General features: G+C 45.9%; 4 protein-coding genes across 9 annotated transcripts; 1 reads left to right on the top strand and 3 right to left on the bottom strand.

The window, feature by feature from the left end:
• Positions 1-162: 162 nt before the first annotated feature.
• LOC118094682 (anaphase-promoting complex subunit CDC26-like) lies at positions 163-11,252 on the top strand. Its single transcript, XM_035135281.2, has 2 exons — positions 163-216; positions 10,860-11,252. Exon 2 carries the CDS (start codon positions 10,992-10,994, stop codon positions 11,244-11,246), a length of 255 nt encoding a protein of 84 aa, XP_034991172.2. The 5' UTR covers positions 163-216; positions 10,860-10,991; the 3' UTR covers positions 11,247-11,252.
• LOC132593047 (zinc finger protein OZF-like) lies at positions 3,348-8,692 on the bottom strand. Of its 3 annotated transcripts, XM_060281704.1 has the most exons (4): positions 8,605-8,623; positions 7,949-8,058; positions 7,345-7,554; positions 3,348-5,667 (listed from the first exon to the last, which is right to left on the bottom strand). In XM_060281704.1, the coding sequence occupies exon 4, from the start codon at positions 5,654-5,656 to the stop codon at positions 4,004-4,006; it is 1,653 nt and encodes a 550-aa protein (XP_060137687.1). In that variant the 5' UTR covers positions 5,657-5,667; positions 7,345-7,554; positions 7,949-8,058; positions 8,605-8,623; the 3' UTR covers positions 3,348-4,003. The 3 variants fall into 3 exon arrangements, with proteins under 3 accessions (XP_060137687.1, XP_060137686.1, XP_060137688.1); XM_060281703.1 differs by lacking the exon at positions 7,345-7,554 and having other exon boundaries at positions 8,605-8,692; XM_060281705.1 differs by lacking the exon at positions 8,605-8,623 and having other exon boundaries at positions 7,480-7,554; positions 7,949-8,585.
• A 16-nt stretch (positions 11,253-11,268) lies between the features above and the next one.
• On the bottom strand, positions 11,269-21,407 carry ZNF771 (zinc finger protein 771). 3 transcript variants are annotated; one of them, XM_060281707.1, is made up of 8 exons: positions 21,180-21,407; positions 20,830-21,024; positions 20,191-20,307; positions 19,813-19,935; positions 18,836-18,967; positions 16,551-16,673; positions 16,159-16,257; positions 11,269-14,539 (listed from the first exon to the last, which is right to left on the bottom strand). In XM_060281707.1, the coding sequence occupies exons 3-8, from the start codon at positions 20,281-20,283 to the stop codon at positions 13,520-13,522; spliced, it is 1,590 nt and encodes a 529-aa protein (XP_060137690.1). In that variant the 5' UTR covers positions 20,284-20,307; positions 20,830-21,024; positions 21,180-21,407; the 3' UTR covers positions 11,269-13,519. The 3 variants fall into 3 exon arrangements, with proteins under 3 accessions (XP_060137690.1, XP_060137689.1, XP_060137691.1); XM_060281706.1 differs by having other exon boundaries at positions 20,830-21,407; XM_060281708.1 differs by lacking the exons at positions 20,830-21,024; positions 21,180-21,407 and having other exon boundaries at positions 20,191-20,798.
• A 668-nt stretch (positions 21,408-22,075) lies between these two features.
• On the bottom strand, positions 22,076-26,313 carry LOC118094674 (endothelial zinc finger protein induced by tumor necrosis factor alpha). 2 transcript variants are annotated; one of them, XM_035135272.2, is made up of 2 exons: positions 26,115-26,313; positions 22,076-25,311 (listed from the first exon to the last, which is right to left on the bottom strand). In XM_035135272.2, exons 1-2 carry the CDS (start codon positions 26,239-26,241, stop codon positions 24,377-24,379), a joined length of 1,062 nt encoding a protein of 353 aa, XP_034991163.2. In that variant the 5' UTR covers positions 26,242-26,313; the 3' UTR covers positions 22,076-24,376. The 2 variants fall into 2 exon arrangements, with proteins under 2 accessions (XP_034991163.2, XP_060137692.1); XM_060281709.1 differs by having other exon boundaries at positions 22,076-25,314.
• Positions 26,314-27,619: the final 1,306 nt, after the last annotated feature.

Below are 27,619 nucleotides of genomic sequence, written 5' to 3' on the forward strand. Positions count from 1 at the left end.
AGAATCCTCAAGGAAGACGCGGAAGATAAGAGTAGGTTAGCTAGGGAGAACAAATGGGAGATTCTCATTGGTGCGTCTCACGTTCTTTAAACAGGAAGAGCCAATCGACGGGAAGCAAGAGGCGTACAGTATATCGGGCGCTCTGCTCGGTCAAACTCTTCTGCCGGAAGAAATCTGACGCAAGACAGCGTTCTCGATTTGCCAGGGGAAAGGAAGGTTGGTACAGTATCAAGATTCACCAGTCAAAAAAATGGGAAGTGTTAAAGGCTCCCGCAGGGCGGTAGATGTAATCCTACTCTATCGTGGAGGCTTGTCAGACCGAAATGCCAGTATTTTCAAAACTGAAGCTTAGAAATAACAAACAAAACCTGCATTTCCAAGGGCAAAATGTATTTTTTTACTGACGTAGGCTGCAATCCTAATTTCAGTTAGCTGGGAGTAAACCCCATTGAATTCAATACAATTTACTTCAGAGTTGACGTGGTTAGGCTTGTGTTCTTACTCCTGTCGGGAATTTTATGGGTTTGTATTTTTTTACAAAATTGGACTCCACCGACAAAGCTTGAAGTGTCTGTACACTAGTTCTTTGTGTTGAAGGACAGAAGGTATGAAAACACAAACTTCCCCTGTGGAGCTGTCATTTTGAGGACAAATAAATACTCTAAAACAGTAACTTGAAACCTCAGGACCATTATCCAAATAAGTACACCACCTCCTTTCTGATCTTCTGCAAATTGTCCCCATATTTGTCCCATTGTGTTCTTATTGGGACCAAAGGAACAATAAGAGATGCACCTGCCTGCCCTAAACTTGACAAAAGGACTTGCTTTTAGCTCACCACTGTTTTGTCTTTGAAAAACTGCTCTCCCTCCTTTACCTCCTGCTCCCATCTTTGTGTGTCCTTTTTAAATTGCAAGTCTGATGGCAGGACACCTCTCTTACTCTTACTGACGCAAGTCACTATGTGAGACAATGGGTTTTATCCAACTAAGTTCTATTCAGAATAGACCCATCGAAATGAATGAATCTAAACTAATCATCATTTCCCTTAGTGCAATGGGTCTACTATTGGACTAGCTTTGACTACAACTCATTAATTATCTGAAAAATTGGATAGAAACACTAAATACATAATCAGTCTGGTGTAAGTAGGCAGGGGAATGCCTTTTCATGAGATTCCCCCAAAGGAAGGTGAAAGCAACTTGGGAAACTGGAAGATGTTCTTTCCTTCAAAACAGGACCATTTAGTAGCATATCGTATAGCTACATTTCCCAGGCAGATGCTGATGAGGACTGTAGATAAGGAGGTGTGTGTGTAAGAAGACAATGCTTAAAGAATACTTCCTGCCTTGAGAATGGAATCTGTTAATCCTGATTCACAGTTCCTTTTTCCCCATCCACTTTCCTTTGCAGTGTATCTACTAGATACTTTTGAAAGTTGTTCATTTGTTGTTAAAGTGAAGTAAATGCTTATGTAAACATCACACAATTGTGGTCTTGAGCTATTGCACTGTTTTGCAAATACAGTTCTAGCTTTCAAATGTTAAAAAAAAAAGGAAAAGTAACTCGCTGTTCATAATTGTCTTTGCAAATGTTAGTGTTGTCCTCACAACAACCCTGTAGGGTAGGCAATCGGTGATCCCATCTTGCAGACTGAGGACCTGAAATGGAAAGATTGTCAAAACTGTGCCTCTAGTGAGTCTACAATTGAGTGAAGAGTTGAACCAAAGTTATCTAGGTTCATTGTTCGTTATCCCTATTTTCCCCCAATGAAATTGGCTCTTGCTATTGCTATCTGAAGAAGTGTGCATGCACACAAAAGCTCATACCAAAATAAAAACTTAGTTGGTCTTTAAGGTGCTACTGAAGGAACTTTTTTATTTTACTTGCTATTGGAAACACTCTTCCATAAATGCATTTTTAAAAGGATTAAGTTAAGTTCTTTTGAGTTTTCGATTTGGTTTTTAAAAATTAATTCAAGCATAAGTGATACCTTTTTGTCAGAGAAGTCAATGAAGTTGTAAATGAAATCATGGCCTGAGGGTGGTTTTAATAAAATAATGCTACATATATTTTCTTCTAAAGAGCTTCCGCCTGTATGAGAAGTACAGACCAGTTCAGCAGAAGATAATATATGTTGCTTAAATTCAGAGCCACAGCTCCTTCTAACCTCCAGAAAACTCTGTAAGATACCCACCTCACTTTCGGCATCCATTAGAAATATGTGGAGGAGCCATAACTTAAGCTCAAGATAGAGCAAAATGAATGGTAAAGAATTCCTGTTTAGCAAAAAGAGTGCAAACAATGTTTCAGGGGTTTTAACACCACTATGAAGAAAGGTTTCCTGTACTGTATCTTTTCCCTGTGGCAACAAAAAACAAACAAAAGCCAACTTTCTGCTGTGGGACTACAACTGATAGCACCGGTCAGGCACGTCCAACTCCCTAGAGACTGTGATCTACTCCCAGTATTAAAAAACTGGCAGTGATCTACCCATTGTCATTGGAGGGAGGAGGAGCTTGCGTGGGGTGGGTGAATTGCCCAGAGTTGTTGAGCTTTTTCTGCAGAGGATTGCCAAGAGTTGTTGAGCTTTTCTGGCGTAGGATTGCCCAGAGTTCTTCAGCTTTTATTTGTCAACTTTCGGGCAACTTTATTTAATCCCATGATTGATAAGGGTCCCGTCAGAAAACAGACAATGTGAACACTGCCCAAGCTATTTTCAAGGTGACATGCCACTATTCCTATATGAACTAGCACAATGCATGTTCACAACCTGGCCCAAAGGTGGGGATAGAGAACCTGTGGCCCTCCAGATGTTGTTGGATCAACTCTCATCAGCCCTAGGCAGCACAGCCAATGATCTGGGAGAGTAGTCCAACAACATTTGAGGAATCGCAGGTTCCTAATCCCTGCCCTAGGGCAAAGATTGAGGCATAGTGTATTAACATTGCTACCAAGGGCGTACCCACCATTCGGCAAGTTAGGGCAGCTGCCCTACTCTAGAAGCAGGGCTGGTGGGCAGAGGCGGAGCACAGCCCGGCGGAGCGCGAGTTCGCCATTCCCGCCGCACCGCGCCGCACCCTCCCTCCAGCTCCCCGGCGCGCCCTCAGGCAAGGCCAAGCGCGGCGGGGAACCAGGGAGCGCGGCGCGGCGGGCGGGAACGCTGAACTCGCGCTCCGCTGGGCTGGGCTCCGCCTCCGCCCACCAGCCCTGCTTCTAGGGAGGGGCACAGCCCGGCGGAGCGCGAGTTCGCTGTTCCCGCCCACTTTGTGGCCCCTCCCCTTCCGTGCCTTGGCCCCTCCCCTTGCCCCCCCCTAGTTTTGATCCTGGGTACGCCCATGATTGCTACTGAAAAATATTGACTGCAGCACCACTGTTGTCATCATGCCTTTAATGCATTGTGGATGCAGAGAGAGATTTTAGCACAATCACCTCCTGGGAATACTTATTCCCCTCCATGCCATCTACCACTCATATTAATTAGTTACATGGCCACTAGCAGTGCTGTCTGCAATTCCAGTTTTATACCTTCCAAATTGCATGTGCAACTTTGGAGCACCACTACACTTTTTTCTTTTTAAAGTGGGTTTTCAAGACCACGAAACTCCCAAAGCTGACCCACAGAATATGATCAGCCAATAATTTCATTGAGTTAAGGCTCTGCTCTGGAACCTCTTCTGAATCTGCTCCCTGCCAAGGGGACACTGCATGAACCCAGGTTCAGGATATACTGAATTCATTTTCCTCACCACTGAGTATTCATAACCAAATTATACAATTATGGGATAAAACTGCAGGATTTGAGGGTTGGTAAACATGGTTCAAGACAGGTTTCAGTTCCAATAGTGCTCTTTTCAGAGGTCTATCATTACAGTGCTCCAAGTTAAGACTTATCTTTCTCCTTCCAAGACAGAACCCCTTGTGACATGTGGGAGTTTCTGGGACAGCCCAGGCACATTTGTTTGAAAAAACCACAAAGCCTGACATCGTGCCCACAATTCTTTCAGTCATCTGGTTCCTTTTTGATGTGCAAAGAAACTGTTGACAGTTCTCTCCTTTCTTCCTGGGCCTCATCTGACTCCTCTTCCTTTTTCATCCATGAGAGCGACCCCGTTTCTGCAAATGGTATGTCATTCCCCCACTGAAGCTCTGACTCTTCTTTTACTTCAGCATCCCACGTCCCTGGAGGGAGTACCACCACCTCATTGGCTTCTTCTTCCATGTCATTCTCTGTATTGTCCTCCTCTTCTTGGGGTTGGACAAAAAGCTCTTTGTAAACCCTAATGTCTATTGGCTCACTGCATGTGCCAGAAAGTAAGGCTCCCTTGGTGTGAGTCCTCAGGTGCTTGGCAAGAGCAGCCCGTTGGCTGTAGTTTTTGTTGCACTGGAGACAGGCATAAGGCTTCTCATGAGTGTGAATCCTCTGGTGCTGGACCAGCGTGGAGCTCTGCTTGAACCCTTTGCCACATTCATCACAGCAAAAGGGGCGTTCCCCTGTATGGGTGAGGTGGTGTCGCTTGAGAGCTGACATACCACTAAAGCTTTTCCCACACTCTCGGCAGCTGTACGGGGACTCACCAGTGTGAGTCCGGAGATGTTGAGTCAGCGCGGAACTCTGACTAAAGCCTTTCCCACACTCCTGGCATTTGTATGGCCTCTCGCCTGTGTGAAGTCTCCGATGAGTTGTGAGCACCGATTTCTGGCTAAAACTGCGCCCACAATCTGGACACGGGTAGGGTGTCTCTCCAGTGTGTATCCGCCGGTGCTGTGTCAAGGCAGAGCTGGCAATGAAGCTTTTTGGACAATCAGGGCACTGGTAGGGCTTTTCTCCTGTGTGTGACCTCTGATGCTGGAGAAGGGAATAGCGCTTGGTGAAAGATTTACCACAGGCTACACACAGGTTGGGTGGGCCCTCTTCAGAGTGAGTGCGGACATGTTCGTTATAGAGAGCCCTTCGCATGAACCGCTCGCCACACTCCCCACAGGCAAAAGGACGCTCACCCGTGTGAATGCGACGGTGTTCAGCTAACGTGGTGCTCCGGCAGAAGTTCTTGCCACAATCGTCGCAGCGGTGAAGATTCCCACTACCTAAATGTCCTGCAGAGGCAGTTCCATTTTTTCCACCACTACCATCACCCTGGTGTGAAAGAAGATGCTCTACCAGCAAGGAAATCTCTCCAAAACGCTTCCAGCACTCAGTACATTTGTATGGCTTCTCACCTGTATGTGTGTTCAGGTGCCAGACCAGGTGAGCTTTGGTGCTGTAGGTGGTCCCGCAGTATTCACATCGGAATGGTCTTATGCCATCATGAACTCGCTGATGGCGGGTCAAGTTGCTCTTCAGCCGGAAGTTCTTGCCACACTCCTGACATTTATAAGGCTTCTCTCCTGTGTGGATACTTTGGTGACTGGCCAATGCGGACTGGACAGAGAAGCAACAGCCACAATCTGAGCACATGTATGGCTTCTCCCCTGTGTGGGTCCGCTGGTGGGCAAACAGTTCACAGGTCTTGACAAAGCTTTTTCCACAAACACCGCAGATTACCCGACCTACTCGCCGATGCTTTGCTACTAGGGTTGCTAAACATCTCTGAGATTTTATTCCTGATACTACATCTTCTCCCCTTTTGCTTGCAGGTTTTTCAGCTGTATCCATCTTTCTGTTTCCTAGCAGAAAGAAGAAATTCACATTGATTCATCTACCATCAATCCCCAACTACCATCAATCCTCACATTCTTCCTCCACAAGTCTTATTTTAACCACCATCGCTCCATCTATGCTCAGGGCCGGCTCCAAGGCAAAGCTGGGTGGCGCAGGGTGCCAGGGCACCGGGCCGTCAGGGGGGTGCCACGTGGCTGTGCCTGCCAGATAGCCGCGGCGGCAAACGGGGCGGGGGCGCCAGAGCGATCTTTGCTCCACGGCACCCAATATGCTTAAGACGGCCCTGTCTATGCTGCATCATTTGCTGCCAGTTAGTCTTTAGATATATTTTTTACCAAGTCCTCATCTTCTTCCTTCGTCTCTATTCTTTCTGCATTGGCCTTGGGTCCCAAATGTGGGCACTACTGCAGCTTAGGCCAGTGATATGTGAAGAGCCTTTCTCAATCACAGTGAATTTATTTTCCCACCTCATTGTGGTTTCCAACCCAGAAAGTGCATGATGAGCTAGATGAGCCTCTCCATGACAGCTATTATGAAAGTTGCTGCAGGCCGGTAAGACAAGACTCCTGAACTGGCCCACTTCTGAATAAATATGGCCCTTCCGCAGGGCCTCATTCTCAGCACAATGTGCTTGAGTTGTATTTATGGACTAACTCACCATCCCCACATCTTTTTATCCTGCTACCACCTCCTGCCCAGATCATTCCATCTTCCTAGCCACTCCAGGAAGGGAGCACAACCCTTAAGCAATCTTTGATACTCCTTCACTGCTAGAAGCTGTGGTTAGGATGTGGTTTGGGAGGTAAAAGTACAGAAGACCCTCCTCTTGAGCCTTTCTGTTGCTGGAAGGTTTCTAGTCCCCTGTTCCTGACTCTAGTGTTAAAACTAGCATCTTCAACTTGAGGGTGCTCCTTTTAATAAAAAATGTGCAGTGTCTAACTGTTGAGATGATGGTGATTAATAATATTTAATACTTTAATACAGTGTTTCTTTAACTTTTTTCTCAGGGCCACACTTTTAAAACAAAAATTTGCTCATACCAATTTTTTTATTGCTTAGAAATATATTGGAAAACAAAAGGAAACAACTCCTATCAGTGCTTGATTTATAGCATTGAACACAACGACTTTATAATATGATCATGGGACATCCAAAACATTTTTTTAAATGCAGCTACATAGGAACATGAATAATTCTCAAAATATAATTATGAGCCTCTTACATATGTATCTTAAATATGTATACAAACTCAGTCAGAAGTGTGAGCTCGCTTTTGTCAGGTAATTTCATTTCTATTAGGTCTAATCTGAGTTAAATGAACTCTCATCAACACAAAAAAGCCTTTCCCTTTTCTGATCTTTCAGATTTGTCAGAGTTGAAAATCCCTGTTTGCAACAGTATGCCATGGAGAAGTTCAGAAGAATAGCCAATGCTCATGGATACTGTTTCTGGTTGTATATCCCCCCCCCCCAAAAAAATTTATACTTATACTATACTAAACTGAAATGTTGAAATATTTCAATATTTCTTTGATTGTCCTTGAATCTTTCTGCCACACTTGCCATCCTCTCCTACCACACTAGTGTGGAGTGCCACATCCTCTCCGAACCAACAAATTAATAATATATTTTTTAAAGAGAGGCAGTCAAGACCTGAACCTACTGTATTGACAGTGATCTTACCATATCAGTTACCTACTTCTGCTGTTGTTTTAATCACTGTGTGCTACCCCTCCTACCAGAGCTCACTTTCTCCAATTTACAAAATGGTCTTGGAGCTGTTCTCTAGTTCCTTGAAGCTAGAAGGCTATTCTTAACCTTAGAGCCTGTTTTGTTATGCTCCTTCCCTCAATCCATCTCAGGAGTTACAAGAGGTTTGCGGATAGAAATGCCCTGTTCAAAGGAAAGAAAAAGTAAGAGTCAGAGTAAGAGTTTATTGGGACTCAAGAAGACTTATTCTTAATAGCTCTTACCTCATGGATAAACTAAAAGCAGTTCCATGTCATTAGCTCATAATTACTGTAACATTTTCAAGCTTGCTTCCAGAATTGTGAAAGCTAGAAATTACTTTATCCTCCCACCTTCGCAAAAAAAGAAATAAATGAAGACCAGCTGAAAACATCATCTTCCCAACAAAACCCTGCAAAAGCGTTATGTTGGCTACTATTCCTCCCCCCTCAATTACTATAGGCCATGCTGCCCAATCAGAAGACAGTCCTGCTCAGGCTAAAGAACACAGGCATCAGATACCTGGAGGATGTACTTAACAGAAGAAAAGAACCCTTACCTGGAGAAAAGGAGTCTCTTAATTCTCTTCTCGGTGTCTCTGTAGCTACATTCCTAAACTGTAACATGGTGTGCTTTTCCTTGGCTGAAAGGGACAGGTCCTAGCAGACACTAAAACAACAAATAAAGACCTTGTGGCTGGGAGACATGTCTAACGTGAAAGATTCTCATGACCCTCCTCGGTCTTCTCCCACAACACCAGAAAACAAATCTACTACAGTACTAGTCCAGTATTTCCCATTTAGCTCATATACTTCTAGCCTACAGCCTCAGAAAGGGCTTTTATCCTTTTTTATATCCTACACTTCCAGCAACTAAGATGGACAGCTTACCTGGGTCATGCTATGACAAAGGCAAGTTATACCAGCAGCCTTCTTCCTTCACTACATACAGCAAAGCAATATCCCTTTGCGAGGCGACATTTCTCCCAGGAGCAGCGGCAATCGCCATCATCATCTAAGAAACCACCCAACCTGCAGCTATTCCAGCTTATAGACTTCTAACGTTTTATTTCTAGCAGACAAAATTTCATATCCAATAACCCCAACCTCCCAATATCCCAGCTTTGCTGATGCCCCAAAACTTGTAGACTTGAAAAGTAAAAATGTTACAAATAATAAATAGAATAACCCCAGCTCTGGACTTCCCATCACTCACAAGGCTATGCATGCTGACAGCTCTTGCACTTTGTGAACCCATGGCTAAGCTTTGTTGTCCGCTTGAGGCAAACAGGGAGGGGGGATGCTGCACAGGAAGGTACACATAGCACCACCTTCCCCCTTACTGCTACTTCCATGTCTCGTCTAGCATATAAAAATCTCGCTGGTATTAACCCCTAAGATTGCCCAAATTTCCTTCTTTACAATACATTGGATCAGCTAATAAAATATATTATACTAAATACATTATATATATTGTTTTTATGTGAGAATTCAGTGATTTTATTTCATATTTTTGATTTAAGCAATGAAAAACCTAATCCTGATTCTGCTAAATTTGCTTCTAAATTTTCTGTATCTCACTCTCCAGTCCAAGCGTAGGAAAATATACCAAAATGGGGAAAGTTTCTCCTGGCATTTCTCTCTTTTTCAGCCTCCTAAGGTGGTGGGAAAAAATGTTGACTTCTAAAATTTGGTCCATCAGGCTGTTATTGAAGCCAAACGATGAAGGGTAAATTTTTAAATGTTAGTACAGTGGTACCTCGCTAGACGAATGCCTCACAAGATGAATTTTTCGCAAGACGAATGCATTTTGCGATTTCAATGGAGACTCGCAAGACGAAGTTTCCTATGGCGCGCTTCACGAGACAAACTTTTTTCATCCCATAGGGTGCCTCGCAAGGCGAAATTTTTTTATTCGTCTTGCGAGGCGCCCTATGGGAAACCACACTTGAATGCGTTCCTATGGGAGCCGCTTCACAAAACGAATTTTTCGCTATACGAAGCGACTCGTGGGACGAATTAAATTCGTCTTGTGAGGCACCACTGTATCCTTAACATACAGTGTACAGTGGTACCTCAGGTTACAGACGCTTCAGGTTACAGACACTTCAGGTTACAGACTCTGCTAACCCAGAAATAGTACCTCGGGTTAAGAACTTTACCTCAGGATGAGAACAGAAATCCTGCTGCGGCAGTGGGAGGCCATACTAGCTAAAGTGGTACCTCAGGTTAAGAACAGTTTCAGGTTAAGAACGGACCTCCAGAACGAATTAAGTTCTTAACCCAAGGTACCACTGTACAGTTTATACCCCTGCAATAATTATTAGTGTGATCCAATATTTATTGACACAGAAGCAAGCCTCTGATAATTGAATATGGGATTTTAGCCCCAAGCCTTTACATTTTATTTGTTTTATTTATATTTTTATCTTTTTCTTCCTCCAAGCAGCTCTTTCCTTCTATTTAACATCACAAAAACCTTGTGAGGTAAATTAGGCCATGAGACAGTGACACCCCAAAAATCACCCAGTGACCTTTTATCATCAACAAGGATTTGAACTTGGTAGACCCTGAACATAGATTCTGGGATGCTTTTGTGTTTTTGTCCAAACTAACTGCAAAGTTTTGTGGTGGTGCTTTTAATTCATTGAACCATGCTTTAACACACAATGTTTCCCAGCAGACACCAAAAGCAGAAAGGCCTCCTTCCAAGAATTGCCTAGATTTTCCATCCTAAAGGGTTAAATTCACAGAAATAGCCTGGGCACCTTTGTTGGCATTGTCATAATAAAGCTAGAAGCAAGGAAAGGCACAATTAGGATGAGAGAGCTTCTTTGTACATGGCATTGCATTTGAAGAGTTGGAAAAGGCCGCTTAAAACACAGTTGCCAGGGTACCCCTTGTGTTGCAGGGTTTATATTTCATTTGTGTTGAAAAAAATATCACTGATTCATGGTCTGTTTCCGAGTCCAGTCAAAAGCATTGGTACTTACATTTAAAGCCCTACATGGCTCAGTAGCCAGATACCTGTTAGACTATCTTCACCTGGATCAGTCTACAAATAGACTGAGGCTGTCTTTTGAGCTTCTCTACTGGGTGTATCCCCGGTCCAACATAAAATAGGTCATGACCAGGGAGAGTGCCTGTTTGGTGGTGGCACATTGTCATTGGAACCCCGTCCTCTGGAAAGCTCACCTAGCACCTATGTTGTTTATCAGTTCAGCACCAGGCAAATAAAGACCTTTTTCTTGTCCCAGGTTTATTAAAAAAAAACAACAACCACCATACAAACAACAATCCAAGTATTTTAAGCCATGGTGAAATTTCTTACCCATTCTTATCAATTACTGGTTTTTCAGATCTGGCTGAATTATTTTTTTCCAAGCCATCCCAAGAACATTATTTACTGAAGACTGCAGGTTAGAAACATAACCAAAAAACCCTCACAATAAGTAAGTTGTGTTCCTGCAGGTTGCTGGCCGGCGACGTGGGGCATGGTGAGATCGAGACTCTGGCGTCGGCACCAGAGGTGCAAGTGAAGAAAAGAGCGGGGAGCTGCTGTGCACGCGCGCGAGAGCCACAGGGGAAAGGTCTGCTTGCGAGATGCTGCGGCGGAAACCGACGCGGCTTGAACTGAAGCTGGACGACATCGAGGAGTTCGACGGCGCCCACAAGGAACTCGAGAGTCGTAGGAAGCGCGAGGAGGTCGACGTGGTGGGAGCCAGCGATGGTGAGGGTGCACTGGGACTCAACACTGATCATAAGAGCCGGGAGCAGATGATACATGACCGAATTGGCTACAAACCCCAGCCCAAACCAAACAACCGTTCATCTCAGTTTCGGAACTTTGAGTTCTAGAGCCCAAAGTGGCAGTGCCCTAGTACCTGTGAGCTTTGGGGAAAAGCTGAAATTTGTTTCAAGAGCCCGACAGGCTCTGTTTAGAAATACCTAGCAGAAGAGACTGAGCTTCTCTCCTCTAGGTTTTAAATGGAATTCCTCCTCAAAGCAGAGCAAGTCTTGCTTTCCCTACAAATATGGGATCTCTGTCTTACTTGATGGTTTCTTTTGTGCAACCTTGCTAGGCTGCCGTGCTTAATAAAATATTTCTTTTTATAAATAAATAAATAAGTTGTGTTCCTAATTCACTCCATCACAATGCCTTTGTCTGCCATGTGTCAGCAGTAATCTTGGGGGACGGACGGACAGTATGTTATTCCACTCTTCATATTATAGAACTGAAAGACTCTTAGGGTGCTGACATTTCCTTTAAACCATGAAAACCAATCAGTTTCTAGCCCTCATGGCAGCAAAGAGAATTTTGGAAGACATGGGATCAGTGCCTGGTGGGATCAGAAACTAGATTTGGGCTTGATCAGAACTTTCGCTGGTCATAGGCTAGGGCTTCAGTACTAATATATGTTTACATGTAGCTTGTGGGTTTGGGGGAAGCAGAATAAATAATTTTACACAGCTCTATGCAATTTGGAAAAGGCCATAGTTCAGTGGTAGACCACATGCTTGGCATGCAGAAGATCCCAGATTCAATCCAACATCTTCAGGTAGGGCTGGCAGACATCAATCTGAAACTACGGGAAACCACTACCAATATCATCAGTACTGAGCAAGCTACGAGAAAATTTCCTATGTTGCTTAGGCTCTAGCCCTACACTCACTCGGGAAAAAACACCATTGAACTGAATGGGGCTTGCTTCTAAGCTAGATAAAAGATTACACTTTCATTTGACACGATTTATTTCTGGTTACTTTAGTGTGCGTTTTTGAGGGGGGGGGGAGTTTTTACTTTTAGCACAGAACATATACAGCCCAGACCCAAAGTCCCTAGACCATGGAAGATTGTAATATGATATTTCTCACTGGTAAGAGATTGATTACGGTGTGAGTGTTTTCCTGGGATACTGCCCTCTCCTACACAGCTGAATATTGGCCTGAATATTGTCTATACACTATTAATGGCCAAGCAGAAATTTCATTTGCACAAATGAAGTTCACTGTGAACATTTGCTTTGTCAATCTGAGGCTGAAGTATGTGGCCTGCCTTGCTTTGTAGGGTTCTATGTTTCAAGAGACAGGTGTGGAAAAAGTGTCCTCCTAACGTTTCCCAGTAAACAGGGGTGACCAGGTCTATTTAGGGACCAAATTTTGGTTTAGATGTTCTACAAATACTAGTAAGAGTCTACGAAGTCCAAGGATCTTAAATATATATATGACATATACGCTTTTCCACACACACACACACACACACCCCTGCCTTACGAAAACAAAAAACAGAAGACCATCTTCATCTATGCATCCATTCCCACAATGGATACATCTTCATTCCTTCAAGTGTCTCTTTTCCTGCCAGAAGGGGGAGTTAGTGATACAAACCCAAAGCTTTTGTGTCTATTGGTATTTGCACCAGTGTTAATTATGTCCTTGCTTCAATCAGAGCCTTGACTACTGATATTATTTTCCTTAACTTTATTACACTAGGATGAGAAAATCTATTCAAGCTCTTGGAGCTCACATCCTGCTTGTGGGCTTCCCAGTCAAGTGCAAACAGGATGCTGGACTAGATAAGTCACAGCCCTGTTCCAGCAAGCCTTGTATGTTCTTAGTATCTTCCTAATGCCATCATGTGGCACTATAGCAGGAACTTTTGTCCCTCCAGTTGTTAAGACTCCAGTTCCCACCAGCTCCAATCAACACAGCCGGTGGTCAGGGATGATGGGAGCTGTTGTCCAATGACATCTGGAGGGCCAAAGGTTACCCATCCCTGCACTAGAAACCCATTCTGTCCTAGAAATCAAGATTGCCACCACAAACAAACACGCGTGCACATGCACATACTCTGCAATATTATTTACTCCTTTTCTTCACAGCAAAAGCAGGAACAGGTCTTTGGAGGTGAACATAGTATTCTATGGAAGCAGATCCAATCTTAGTTCAATACAAGCATTTTCCCAAACCCATTAAAAAAATGGAGATCAGAATACAACTCTCCATCCTGGTCCATTATTGATTTAGTCGCTGATAAATCTCTCTCCTGTGTTTGGACTTTGCTTTCTGATCCAGTCAAGAGATCCTGGAGGGCTACTGAAGATTTGCTGTTCAGCTACACCACTGTCCGGCTACGTCCAACAGCTGGTGCCACACTCAGTACAAGTATAGGGTCCTTCGCCCAGCACAGAGTCTTCTTGAAGGCCGGATTCTAAGCGGAAACCTTTACCACACTGGCTGCAGATGAGAAGCCGGCTGCCCTCTTCCCCATCGGTATCATTGTTGCCATTGGAGATGCTGCTATTGGCACACAGGGCATTGTGACCGGACCCGTGAGGGCTGCCATCGTCAGTGCTGCTGGGGTTTTCATAAAGGAGGCTGACGTGATGGGCACTAATGTTGGCGTCATTGCCAGCTGTATCGACACTGCCAAGGATATCATATGCCAGGCTAGCACCACGGGCATTGGCATGAGTGCGGCGGTGGCGAATGATGTGGGAGCTGAGCCGAAAGCTCTTCCCACACTCAGTGCAAACATATGGTTTCTCTCCTGTGTGCACCCGCCAGTGGTCCACTAGGTTGGAGTGGTGGGTGAACCGCTTGCCACACTCAGCACATCCGTAAGGCTTCTCACCTGTGTGGGTGCGCCGGTGGTTGGCCAGAGTGGAGCTCCCAGAAAAGCGTTTGCCACATTCCTGGCACTGGTATGGCTTCTCCCCTGTGTGGGTCCTCTGGTGGCGAGTAAGGCAGGAACTCCCGGTAAAGCGTTTGCCACACACATTACACTGATAAGGCGTGACTCCTGTGTGGCTGCGGCGATGCAGGTTGTAGTTGGAGCTCTGGGAGAAGGCCTTGCCACACAGCTCACAGCGATAGGGCCGCTCTCCTGTGTGAAAACGGCGGTGCTGGAGGAGGTTTGAGCTGGCCGTAAAGGCTTTGCCACAGTCTCCACAGACGTAGGGGCGCTCCCCAGTGTGTGTCCGCTGGTGCTTGGTGAGGGCTGAGCTCTGGTTGAAGCTGCGGCCACAGTCATTGCAGCGGTAAGGCTTCTCACCTGTGTGGATGATCTGGTGCTTGGCCAAGTTTGAGCGGCGGCTAAAACTCTTGCCACAAACGCCACAGGTATTGGGGTGTGAGGAGGAGGAGGGCACCTACAGGAATGGAGGAAATAATAAGGACAGCTTAGCCTTCTGTAAAAAAGGCACTCTGGGAAGGGATATTAGGAATGCTAGCCTGGAAACTGCCACATAAACAAGTCATTCTTTTTTTTAAAGAAGGAGTCCATCTTTGTACTGTATCGTAGTTTTAGAAATCAACTTTTGATAAGAGTATATTAAAGAGTTATAATATACTTAATATACTAAGTATATTAAGAGTTGGTCAAAACCAGTGATCAAAGTTGATATATGCTTGGCAAGCCTCTCTTTTGGCTTAACAGGCTGCCGATGATATAACCTGACCTACTTGTAAAGGAAGTGTATATTGTGTCCAAGTGAACTGGGGATGGACAGGAGATTAGACAAGGCTAAAGAGGGTCCCTACTAGTGGTGGTCTCAATGCTACAGCAGTGTGATAAGAAAAGAGGCATGTGGCCAAATTTTCCCTTGATTGTTCTCTGGCCATATTGTTAAGGCTACATCTTGATGACAAGCCTTTTTTTGTGAATCTTGGGATTCAGCATGTAGACATTTTTTTCTTTACTATTCCTTCATTGCACTCTTGGGTTTCAGTGACTTACAAGGTCCTAACATTAGTAAGATGTTGTCCTGTACAATGTCAGAAGAATTGCCAAATACCACTTCTTTCATCCTCGTCCCCCCCTGCCATACAGCTGCCAAGACTCACCAAAAAAAGGCTAACATCAGAATGCAGCCACAGCAGTCTGGCTCCATCAGCGCCATACATTTAAAGCAGCAGCTTACCACTTTAAACAGTCATGGCTTCTGCCAAAGAATCCTGAAAAGTGTTAAGGGTGTCCAGAATTGTTAGGAGACCCATATTCCCATCATACAGCTACAGTTCCTATATTTCCTTGGGAAGAGGGAATGACTATTAAATCACTCTGGGATTTATAGCTTTGTGAGGGAACAGGGGTCTCCTAGGAACTCTCAGCACTCATAGCAAACTCCAGTTCGCAGGATTCTCAAAGGTCTGGAAACAATGCCTTATGAGGAACGGCTTAGGGAGCTGGGTATGTTTAGCCTGGAGAAGAGAAGGTTAAGGGGTGATATGATAGCCATGTTCAAATATGTAAAAGGATGTCATATAGAAGAGGGTGAAAGGTTGTTTTCTGCTGCTCTAGAGAAGCAGACATAGAGCAATGGATTCAAGCTACAAGAAAGAAGATTCCACCTAAACATTAGGAAGAACTTATTGACAGTAAGAGCTGTTTGACAGTGGAATTTGCTGCCAAGGAGTGTGGTGGAGTCTCCTTCTTTGGAGGTCTTTAAGCGGAGGCTTGACAGCCATCTGCCAGGAATGCTTTGATGGTGTTTCCTGCTTGGCAGGGGGTTGGACTGGATGGCCCTTGTGGTCTCTTCCAACTCTATGATTCTATGATTCTTTGGGGGAAACCATGACTGTTTAAAGAGGTACAATACTGCTTTAAATGTATAGTGCAGATCAGGCCTCTGACAGGAGAAACCCAACATTCCCAAAGATCATGGAAACAGTACAATAGAACCACCTCACCACCCACCCCCATCTACCATAAGTCTCTCCTCCAAGCTCTCCTGACATTCCCTCGGCCATGCTACCCCCCAGCACTCACCAAAATCCCATCTATTGGGATGGTGACTTTTTGCATCTCGAATTCTTGAGCCTTCTGCTCCTCCACCTCCACCTTCATCTCTTCCTCAGGTGGCAAGTCCTGTAAGGCAGTAGAAGCAAGCTAGAGCAAGTTTGACCAAGACAATGATTTCACTAGCCGTTGCAAACCTAGTGCCCTCCACATGTTTTTGACTACAATTCCAAACCAGCTGTGCTGGCTAGGGCTGATGGGAGCTGTAGAACATTTGAGGGGCCAGTTTTTCAAAGCCTGAGCTAAGCAATCCTTTCTTTTCCTGAAAGCTGGTCTTTCTTTCCCCTCACCCAAATAAAGCATCTTACCTTCCCATCTTCATCTCCACTCACTGGTTTCCCACCTGCGGAAACCCTCCTCACCTCCACTTCAAATTCCAGATTCTCTTCCTCATCCTTTTCCTTCTTCACTCTTCTTCTAATTATCAGTTCTTTCTCACTGCCATCCTCCATTATTAGCCTATTCTGGGAGAATGAAGACTCTGGCTAGAAAAGGCAAAAACAGCATGAAGTGAGCATTTTTACACGTATCTTATCCCTCTAGAGACAAATAGTTCTCGAATGCTGAGACAGGCCTAGATGGCCTTACTTGAACCAGAGGTTACCAACCTTTTGGAGCCAGTGAGCACATTTGGAATCCTGCAGAAGTACCATTGGTGCCTGTCACAAAATGGCTGTTATGGGGTTGTGCAGAAGAGGATGAACAAATGCAAAGAGGTACTAAGCAGGAAGATCAAACAGTCTCATACACTGTAGATTTTGAGGGGATATTTACTGAGACCTTTTGTGGGCACCATAAGAGGTACTGTAGGTACACTGGCAGCTGCTGCACTGGTGACCCCTGCACTAAACCAAGTACATATCGTCAACCATATAGTGTGACCTATATGATCCTGGACAACCCTCCTGTGTTTTACTGTCCCAGGCGGTCACCAAGGGTCATCACAGATGACTAGCAAGTCAAATGTTGTGCATGCCTAAGGCTAAGGAGGGAAGAAATGGTTTGTCAATTGACAATACTTTGTCAATTTCTCCTCACAGTATGTGTTCTCTGCAGCCAACTCAAACAGCCATTTTTAAAATATCAAAATCACTACCGGTGTTGACTTTTGCCAAAGGAAAGCAACTTATAGAAGAATACTGAAAATGATAACCATTTATGTAGCCCTCAGCATGCAGAACGTGTGGGTTTTTTGTTTTTGTTTAAAGGTAGGCCACTGAGCTTTCTGAGTGGCAGTTTTTTCACACTACTAAAAAGCAACAATGTGAGTATGCAACCCATTCCATAGTGTGCCACAACTGCTGCTCTTTGTTCCTTTCCAGCTCTCCAATTCTTAGTTTCTTAATAAGAGGGAAGAGCAAAATAATTCAGATTTTGCCTTTAAAAGTTGAAGAACAATACTCTTGCAGGCAAGATCTTGTTTTTATCTCTAATAAAGAATATGGTTGCCAACTAACCAGCAAATGGATTCTCTTATACATTTAGCAGTGGCTCATTCTTCAGAAATTACCAGACAACACTTTCCATGGGATAGAGATAAAAATCACTGTGATGAAAAGTTGGAGCAAAGAGTGCTTGTATCTGGCAAAACTGTTTAGCATTCTTTTCTGTCATGTTCCAAGTCTTGGGTACCCAAATGGTTTCCACCTACCAGGAGTAGAGATGACTCACATTCACGTCTCTAAAATTCCCCTTTCCAGGTTGTGGACAAAATATAACCAGGCCAATCACTTCAGTGTACATACTGGTGTGTCATGTTCCTGAGTACATAAGAAAATCTTATCCAGCGTGCTATGGCAACTCCTGATTGATGGATTCTCTTCTCTCTGCCAACCCCATTATATTGTGTAGTAGCAAAGATGGCGCTGAATTGAAATTTGTCACCTATCCGTCATGTTTATCATCCTCCTTGGGACAACTATGTGGTTTGTAAGTAAGTTATGCAATCTCCTTTTTATACTGTTTTCTGTAAGTTATTCATGCAACATTCACACCATACATTTAAAGTGGTACCATGCCACTTTAAATAGTCATGGCTTCCCCCAAAGAATCCTGGGAGCTGTGGTTTGTTAATGGTGCTGACAGTTGTTAGAAAAACACTATTCCCTACAGAGCTACAATGCCTGGAGTGCTTTATCAATCTGTATTCAGTTCTAATATCAACTGAAGGACGGTGGCAGCAGCAATCTTTAAGTACGGAGACAAATGACATATTTTCTCCATAAACATCCAAATCATGCTGCTTTGTAAAAAGGCTGGCTGGGAGGCTGGCAATGCTAATGAAGAATATTATATGTTAGAAAGGGGTGCAGATGTAAACAGGAGCACTTTATACAGTGTACCCTTTTCTGCTATACAGTGGTACCTCTGGTTACAAACACCTCGAGTTACAAATACTTCAGGTTACAGACTCCGCTAACCTGGAAGTAGTACCTCGGGTTAAGAACTTTACCTCAGGATGAGAACAGAAATTGTGCGCTAGCAGCACACCGGCAGCAGGAGGCCCCATTAGCTAAAGTGGTACCTCAGGTTAAGAACAGTTTCAGGTTAGGAACGGACCTCCGGAACGAATTAAGTTCGTAACCAGAGGTACCACTGTATAGATGTAGCCCTGAGATCTAGTCATCGGTTTGTTTTCATTACTCACCATGTTGTCACCCACTGGGATCTCAAGCATCTTCACCACAATTGGAGGCTCTTCCTCCTTCTCTGTTGCCACCTTTTCTGTTTTGCTTGAAGTGGCAAGTCGTGTCCATTTCCTTGGAGTAGGCGGCAGAGGCTGAAAGAAGAGGTAAAGTAGCTGGGAGCGGATTTTACATTATTTTTATTCCTTAGATTTCTATTTCATATTTTTTCCAAGGAACTCAAGGCAGCACATGCTGTTCTAGCCCTCATCCACTTTATCCTCACAACAACCCTGTGAGACAGGCTAGCTTGAGAGAAAATGTGTGTGAGAGAATGAAATATGACTGGTCCAAGGTCACGGATCAGCCTCAAGCTTGAAGATCTGATCCTGCTCTCCCCACCCCTTAATCCAACACTATAACCCTAAACTATCTTGTTTTTCTATGAAGTCAGGCACAGTAATACACCAACCAATCCTGTGTAATCTGGACAGGGCAGAACACAAGGAGCCAGCATACCATAGTGGTCAGAATGCTACACTAGGATCAGGGAAGCCTGGGCTCCAACTCTCACATGGCCATGAAACTTGCTGGGTGCTCTTAGGCTGTCACTACCCCTTGGCCTAACAGACCTTACAGGGTTGTTGTGAGGATAAAATGGGGAGGGGGAAAAGGGAACATGTTCATCACCCTGAGCTCCTTGAAGAAGGATGGGATAGAAAGGCAATCAATAAACACTCCCTGCAAACCAAAAAATCCTGCTCCATTCCTATTGGATCTCAGAATCCCGGTTTTTCCAACCTATTCCCTCAAATCTGTGTGTTGCTCAGTCTTTTATGGGGCCTTTTCTGTTCCATAATTATTTAGTAGGAAGCAAATTACACTCAGGACAGACTCACAAACCTCTAGCCCTGATTTTTCCTTCCTTCCCACCTCACCACCCTCCTTCTAAACAAAAAAACCTCATAGCTGTGTCCCTGGAGATCTTGTATAGCCACACCTTGCTCTCCTGTGCTCTTTCCCTTTCCTTCTTTACTCTAGTCAGCAGCCCTTTCCGCCGTATCTGTGAGGATCCCCGAGATGTTCCCTCATTCTTCATCAATGGCCTGTCTGCATCCAGTTTCTGAAGGTACAAAATGGGAAAACAAATACATACACAAACAAACAAATCCATTAGGTGACCAAATTAGGTCCTTAAATATTTCAGGCACCAGATCTTCCCATGGTGCTGTTCACCCAGCATGAGATTGCTTTAGTCATATCAGTCCAAGCAGAAACAGACATGATGGTTTGGGTCTGTTTTCCACAAAGGAGTCTTTCTTTTAAACCCAGAGGCATCTGGGGAAACATTCAGTGTCAAAGCGCCTCTGTTACTTACCACACCCCCATCTTTGACCTCGGTTGGCGTGCCAGATATAGGGATCCCCTCTGACTTCTCTTCTTTCATGCCCTCCTTGTCCTCATCCATCATTAATTTAAGGGCGGAAGTGAGTGGCTTTTGAGGGAGAAACAAAGGTAAGCGACCAAGCTCTCCACCCTAAGCATAGTTATTAGAAAATTAAGTCCTCTTTAAACAACTCTTATTTGTAACCATCAAACCCCCTACAAGTCAGTGCAGCTTTTTTTGTCTCACAACCACCCTGTGAGGCCAGCCACCTAGCTTAGATCCAGGAGATATTTAGATCTATTTTCCTATTGCCCCCAGCCCCCAATGAACAGGGATGATGCCACTTGGTTTGAATATATTATGGGAAGATGGATGAGGCCATGGTATGATTCAAGTCTGCCTGGAAATCCTGTCACTACCGGTAATCCCTGATGCAAAGTGCTGTGTTCATAGAGAACGACTGGCTTATTTATGTACCCTTCACATGCTCAGAAGCACAGCACTAATTTGTAGTGTTGTAAGAATTTTGAAGGTATCACAACTGCACAGGGATCCCTGGGCAGGTCATGGCCCCAAATAAGCCCCACCCTTCCCCGCAACCCCCAGGAGTCTCAAGCTCTTAAAACTTACCTCTTTTGTTTCTCAGTCTTGGTGTGTGTCTGCTGGCTAATAACACTAGCTCCGTAAGTTTAGCCTAATTACGTCTTAGAAATCCAAGGCGGGGGGGGGGGGGAGGTTGTGTTGTGATGCACACCTCTCTCTCTTCCAAGCAACAGCTGCTTCTGGCAACCCACGTGGTAGACACCCTCTTTCTCCGCCGCGTCCCTATGGAGAGTTAGGGTAGCTGGCAGCAAGATAAGGGCCTGGGTAAGGAAGGGGAGACGGATTCCCCACCCGGGGCCAGTACCAAGTCCGGGAAGGAAGTTGAGCCAAGGAGTGACTGCTTCCTGCGACCCAGGCTAGCTCCCCTCCCCACTCACCCGGGCCTCTCTGGAGCAGGGGAGGAGTGGTGGGGCTGCTGAGGATGATGATGATGCGGAGGAGGGCGCAGAGGTGGCTAGCAGAGCCGCTCAGCGGGATCCGGAGGCTCCTCGCCCTTTGGCAAGCGCCTCGAGGCGGGCGGCGGAATCGGCTCCGGCTGCGCTTTTGCGCCTCTTCCCTCCCAGAGAAGAGACCCTGCTGAGAGTGGGGAGGGGGAGCTCCGAGGGCGGGGGGGGGGGCGGGCGGGGAGAATGTTAGACGTCGAGAGGAGGGTGGCAGAGGGGCGGTGCGCCGCGCAGATTCGCCAACGTTGCCTTCCCTCGTTCTCGCTCATTGGTGGAGAGGTCTGCAAGACAGGGAGAGTGGCAACTGCAGCAGCGGCGCCTGTTCCTGCCAGACCCTGAGCAGGGGGTGGACCCAGGAGTCCTCCCTCCCACCCACCCTTCTCCAGCCCCGCAAGCGACGGGTATTCGGGTTTTGAAATAGGGGCGGGGGCGAGGAGGAAGAGAGAGAAGCTCGGAGCCGCTGAACCGGAGCTTCTATTAGAGGCCACCCGGGAGGGACGTGTTTCTTCATGGCCAGCGAGCTCTTGCAGAAACCGCGCCATGGAATAGGGACGGGGGGAGGTGGGGAGAGAATAATGCTTCCGAGAATGTGCAGAGTAACGATCGCCTCTTGTCCGTTCGAATCCGGAAGGTGCGCCGTTAACACGGGACTAGCGCATAGGAACATGCCTGGGAGCAAAGGCCGGCCCAAGACATTTCGCTGCCTGAGGGCAAGGACAGCGGGAGGGAGATCAGTAGGGTAGTTTCAAAGGTAGCTTTGACACACAAGGTGCATGACACACAGCCCTCTTCAACAACAGAAATTGCGTGTACTGTATTCCCCCAAATAATAATAATAATAGGCTGAAGAGGTAAAATAGCACCTGCTGGATTTCTTCCTGTTGTGCTGCTTTTAAAATGGCACAAAAACCTTTGTTAGAAAAGGGGTTGGCAACTACCCTGTGTGATAGAGAAGCTGGAACTCTTAACAGGAAAGGATGCGGGAATGGCTGGACCATCCACCCAAAAAAACAACATATTTTGTTATTCTCTACATTTTTATTCTGCTTTTTCTCCAGGGAGTTCAAAGTGACATAGAAGATTCTCCCCACCACCCTGCCCATTTCATCCTTCACCAGTCCTATGAGTTGTTGGAAAAGACTGAGTGACTGACTCAGGGTAACCCAAACAGCTTCATACGCGGGTGGGGATCTGAACCTATCCAGCTGTAGTCTGACACACTCGACCAGGGTGGGGAACTTCCATGAGTCTGAGGACTGATGGCATTACTTCATGGGCAACCTTGTAGGGGCGACATATCAATGATGGGCAAGGCCAGAGGCAAAAAGTAGGCAAGGCAAGGCCAGAGGTAAAAGTGTGGAGAGCAACAGATGTGACTAATATTTGTCGTGTTAGGAGTTTGGTGGGAGGGGGTGGTCTGAATGCTGGGGCCAGCCTGGTGATGGCACGCTAAAGATTGTGGGGCCCCTCCCTCAACTGTCTGTTCCTTAGAAATACAAAAGGCCAGAGTTGAGAGTTGAACGATATGAGCTAGAAGTTGCAGGCAAAAACTGCAGGCTGCAAGGGCAGAGAGAGAGCGCCAGGCCTGATTTATGCTGGAATCAAAGGCTGTGGGCTATGGGAGAAGCAGAACCTTCTTGGGGCTTTAATGCTGTGCACCTCTCCATTATAGGCTCAGGTTGTATATATGCGTAAATAAACCATATGTCATAAAGACACCACAGTCTCTGCTGTGCCTTATTCCCTAAGGAAACACAAACCCTTGCTAAGCACCTGGAACCCCTGGAATTTCACACCGCCCAGAGATTGGGGTGGTGTGCATTTGCTCAAAGGCACTTTTATTTCCAGGACCATGGAATAAGCAAATTTAGCTTTCATTAAAATAAATTAGAGAACAAAAATTAGCAAGACATGTATAGTGAAAGAGGGTACAAATACTGTATAACAGAACAAATTCACTGGTGTGAAAAGGGGAAAAAATGCTGCAGTGATTGTGTGTCTGGCCAGGAAATGCAAGACAAGTTTTGTCCAAACTAATCAAGCAAATGCTTCTACTACACTACTCTAAAAACAACAACCATGTGATGAAACCAAAGCTACTTTCTTGCAGTTTTCTGTAGATTGTATGAAATATGACCAGGCTGTACACTCTCAGTATATTTTGGAATATAGTTACGGTAAGTACCAGCACAGTTATTAGTACTTATCACTATATGGGAAAGAAAAAGATCACCTGCTGGTACTATTTTCTTTTCCTTTATTCTTTCTTTTATTTAAATTATAATGGTTTTCTAACAAGCAGCTCTCTTGTGCCCATTTACCTGGTGGAACTTACTTCTGAATGGAAGAAGTACTGTAAGTTCCACCGGGGTGGATTTTGGTAATCTTTGTAATATGGCCACCTGTGTGAGGCCAAAATTTGGTACCCCCAAATGATTCTTCTCATTTATGAATATTCTCAATTTTTCTCCCCCTTGGCTTGGCACCCTGTGTGGGAACCGTCTGCACCATCCTAAATCTGGCACTCATTCCACTGAACATAGTGGAATTTACATTTGGGATGCACAGAACAATTAACAAGAATATTATAATTTGTAACAAATAAAATTAATTTATTTCCTTTCAGTGTCAATAATAAGGTTTTTCATAGATACATGTGTTTTCCTCATGATTTCTGCAGCAAGAACCTTTTGTTGTCAAATCACCTCATATAAAAATAAGCCCCTGTACCACTTGAGTGCTGCAATCATACCCATGTCTACTCAGAAGTAAGTCCCATTTAATTCAGTGGGGCTTACCCCCAAGTAAGTGGGCATAAACTTGCAGCCTTGGACTTTCCCTCTCCATTTTGGATTCTAACACACAGTAGCTTCAAATTTGCCTTGTGACATCTGTACCCCCCTGGACTCACGCTTCAGGCCTTCTCCCCAAGTGGATTCTTTATGGTCTAGTGCAGGCATCCCCGAACTTCGGCCCTCCAGATGTTTTGGACTACAATTCCCATCATCCCTGACCACTGGTCCTGTTAGCTAGGGATCATGGGAGTTGTAGGCCAAAACATCTGGAGGGCCGCAGTTTGGGGATGCCTGCTCTAGTGAGTCCCACACCCCGGTACTAAGTTCCACTGCCACTCAGGAAGTGTCAGGAGATTTCTTAGCCTGGTGGATTGTCTCGTGTTGGTTACGGTTGGAATTCTGACTGAAGCCCTTTCCGCACAGCCGACACTTGTAGGGTCTCTCTCCTGTGTGTATTCGCTGGTGCTCAATGAGGACCGAGCTGCGCGTAAAACTCTTGCCACATTTCACACAGGTGTAGGGCTTTTCTCCTGTGTGGGTAATGTGGTGCCGGATGAAATCTGTGCTGCGTGCAAAGCATTTCCCGCACTCGGGGCACCTGTAGGGCTTCTCCATGCTATGGCTTTTCTGATACTTCATCACCATCTTTGAGCTCCATGAGGAACTTCCCCCTGGAGACTGAGATCCGAGTCCGAGCTCAGCTCTTGCACCTTCATCAATTATTTTCAGGCTTTTAGGCCCACACCTCTGAACCTCTGTCCTTTGCCAAGTTGATCCCCAGTGTATTGGGTTGCTCCTTTTCTCCTTCCCATGAGTCCTCTCATGCTGCTTACAGTTGGAGCTCTGGCTAAATCCTTGCCCACAGTGGCTGCACTTGTATGGCTTCTCACCCGTATGAATTCTCTGGTGCTCCAGGAGGATTGAACTCCGACTGAAGCTCTTCCCACAGTCCAGGCACAGATAAGGCCTTTCTCCCGTGTGGGTCCTCTGGTGCCTCAAGAGGTCTGTGCTCCTGCGGTAATTTTTCCCGCAGTCGGGGCATTTGTAGGATTTTGTTTTGCCACACAAGGCCTGCGTAGGGTTCTTCAAGTCCCCTTTACAAGAGGTCGACTGGTCTTTCGCAGAGCCTCCTTTCTGTAGCACCTTATTTCCACTTCCGCTGGAGCTGCTTGAGGAAATGGGATGTGGCTGTGCACCATCTTCCTGTGGGTTTTCCACTTTGTTCTTGCTCTCTGCAGGGAGAGACAGAATCCAGGCAGAATTTGCTCCATCTGCTGCAGACAGAAAAGAGGCTTGATCACCAAATTAAGCACTTGGTTTTGAAACATAACCAATCCACACACATTCAGTGGCTCGATGGGAGGGCGGGCAGGTGTCAACCTGGGCACAATTTTGCACCCACCCTCCACCATGGTTCTGCTTGTGCACAGACTCTTCTCTGACTCCCAGGTAGTGTGAGAGGCAGAATAAGGCAGGAATGGAGAAGCTTTTGGCCCGCCCGATGCTACTCGGCCACAACATCCATCATCCCTGGCCATTGGCCATGTTGGCTGGGCTGATTGGAATCCAATAACATCTGGCGGGCCACAGGTTTCCCCATCCCTGGGTTAAGCGCTGCAAGATGAGGAATCCCTCTGAAAAACATCTTGGAAAGAAAAAACGCACAGGAAGACGGTGTGATATCTACCACAAAAACCAAGAAGCCCCTGGGTTAAGAAATATGTAGGCTGCATCCATAGGAAGAGAGAAACAGTGTTAACAGTTTTTGTGGGGTTTGCAGCAGTCTCCTAACCATGCCTACCCAGTATTAAGGCCTATGGAATTCAGTGGTGCTTACTTCCGGGTAAATGGGGTTAGGCTTGCAGTGTTACTCAGGAAACCTACTGCTTCAGTTTCATCTATCCCTTGCACGCCCATAAACACGAGTCCATCTCCCACTTTCTAACATGTAGGTAGACATTTCAAGATCCAAACTTTAGACCTGGCTAAAAATACTATTCTAGGGCAGATCCCTGGGTCAGGTTTAGCCCCGGTTTCCGAGCAAACCCTCCGTCCATACTCCCCACATGCTCACCTGGTGTTAGCACCAGGGCACTTCCAGCAGGGACGGGCAGGAGGAGGTACACGGAGCCGTCAGCAGGGCCTCCAAGCCACCGAGGGGGGCTGCGGGCAGGAGAAGCCGAGGGAGCCCCTGCGGCCATAGCAGGGGCAGCAAGCGGGCGAGGGCGGCGTAAGGCGCGCGAGGGGCAGCCTGAACGAGCGCCGCGCTTGGCGCGCACTGTCCCACTCAGCCGACGCAGCGCAAGGCACGGTGAGGAAGAGGGCTGGCTCTGCGCGGCATCCTGGGAGGCGTAGTTTCCCCAAGCGGGTGACATTTAAAAGAAAAGGTCTGGGTGGAAATACTGTAAGCCCATTGATCCTGAGGGGAGAGGACGGGCGAATCCTAGAGATGAAGGGGGGCGGAAGCAGCTGTCATTTAGAACCGAAAAAGCGGTGTAGCCAACGCTTGTGAGCGCCGGGGGCTGATAGACTCCAACTCCCATCAGCTTCAGCCAGCATAGCAAATGGCAAGGGATGATGGGAATTGCAGTCCAACAACGTCTGGGAAGGGGTCAGATGGGAGAATTGAATGGTACCTTCATTCGGGCAAGGCTTCGTCCAATAAAAAGGGCGAGTGTAGGGCAGAGATTTGCTAAGGGATATAATTATTCTTATTTAGTTATGAAATTTGTATACCACCCTTTATCCTTTGATCTCAGGGTGGTTCAAAACATAAAAATGCAAGATGAAGCACAAAATATGTTACAAAAAGGACAAGACCACAAACTAATAACTCCCCTTCACCCCACCCCACAAACACATTTAAAAGAGTATATGATGTTAATCAGCCCAAGGCCTGGTTGCCTTCACCTGGCACCTGAAGGTGTATATAATGAAGGCGCCATTCAAACCTCCTTGCGAAAGGGCCCATTCTCATACAGTATTGCCACCTTCTTCTGGAGGAGGCACACGCTAAGGACCTCAGAGGATGATTGCAGGGTGCTGCTGGGTGGTTCATATGGGGAGAGTCAACCCTTGAGGTATTGTGGTCAGGAGCCATTTAAGGCTTTATAGGTCAAAACCAGCACTTTGAATGGGGCCTGGAAACTGCTTCTGTTGGAAGCAGTTTGTGCTGAAACCTGGCTGAAACTCAGGTTGAAATGGATCTAGATTAAATCAGTTTCCTCCCCCTGAGTTTTCTAACCTAAAATAAACTGGGTTAGATTCATTCACTGACTGGATTCATTCCAGTCAGAGGGACTCTGGCCAGGTCTGCGTGGGATAGCCGGGCCCACCCATCGCCAGCTAAGCTGGCAATCCCTACCATGTCTACTCCATGAGGTAAGTGGGGGTAAGGAGTACACCTTTACTGATCACTACTACTTTCAGAGAGAGATGAGGGGGAATTTGCACAGATCCTGGTCAGTCTGAAAGGGACGCAGGTGGCGCTGTGGTTAAACCACTGAGCCTAGGGCTTTTTGATCAGAAGGTTGATGGTTCGAATCCCTGTGACGGGGTGAGCTCCCGTTGCTTGGCCCC

Source organism: Zootoca vivipara, chromosome 13 (assembly GCF_963506605.1).
Source record: "Zootoca vivipara chromosome 13, rZooViv1.1, whole genome shotgun sequence".
Classification (NCBI taxonomy): Eukaryota; Metazoa; Chordata; class Lepidosauria; order Squamata; family Lacertidae; genus Zootoca; species Zootoca vivipara.

Bases quoted from the DNA above. Each gene is read 5' to 3' on its own strand.
- LOC118094682 (XM_035135281.2), top strand. From the start codon at position 10,992: ATGCTGCGGCGGAAACCGACGCGGCTTGAACTGAAGCTGGACGACATC.
- LOC132593047 (XM_060281703.1), bottom strand. From the start codon at position 8,015: ATGTTACAGTTTAGGAATGTAGCTACAGAGACACCGAGAAGAGAATTA. The intron at 5,668-7,948 runs GTAAGGGTTCTT...TCTTTCTGCTAG, and splicing joins AAGAGACTCCTTTTCTCCAG to GAAACAGAAAGATGGATACA.
- LOC118094674 (XM_060281709.1), bottom strand. From the start codon at position 26,241: ATGGCCGCAGGGGCTCCCTCGGCTTCTCCTGCCCGCAGCCCCCCTCGG. The intron at 25,315-26,114 runs GTGAGCATGTGG...TTCTGTCTGCAG, and splicing joins TGCCCTGGTGCTAACACCAG to CAGATGGAGCAAATTCTGCC.
- ZNF771 (XM_060281707.1), bottom strand. From the start codon at position 20,283: ATGATGGATGAGGACAAGGAGGGCATGAAAGAAGAGAAGTCAGAGGGG. The intron at 18,968-19,812 runs GTGTGGCTATAC...CTCTTCTTTCAG, and splicing joins AAAGAGCACAGGAGAGCAAG to CCTCTGCCGCCTACTCCAAG. The intron at 16,258-16,550 runs GTGAGGAGGGTT...ACTGCCTTACAG, and splicing joins ATCTGGAATTTGAAGTGGAG to GACTTGCCACCTGAGGAAGA.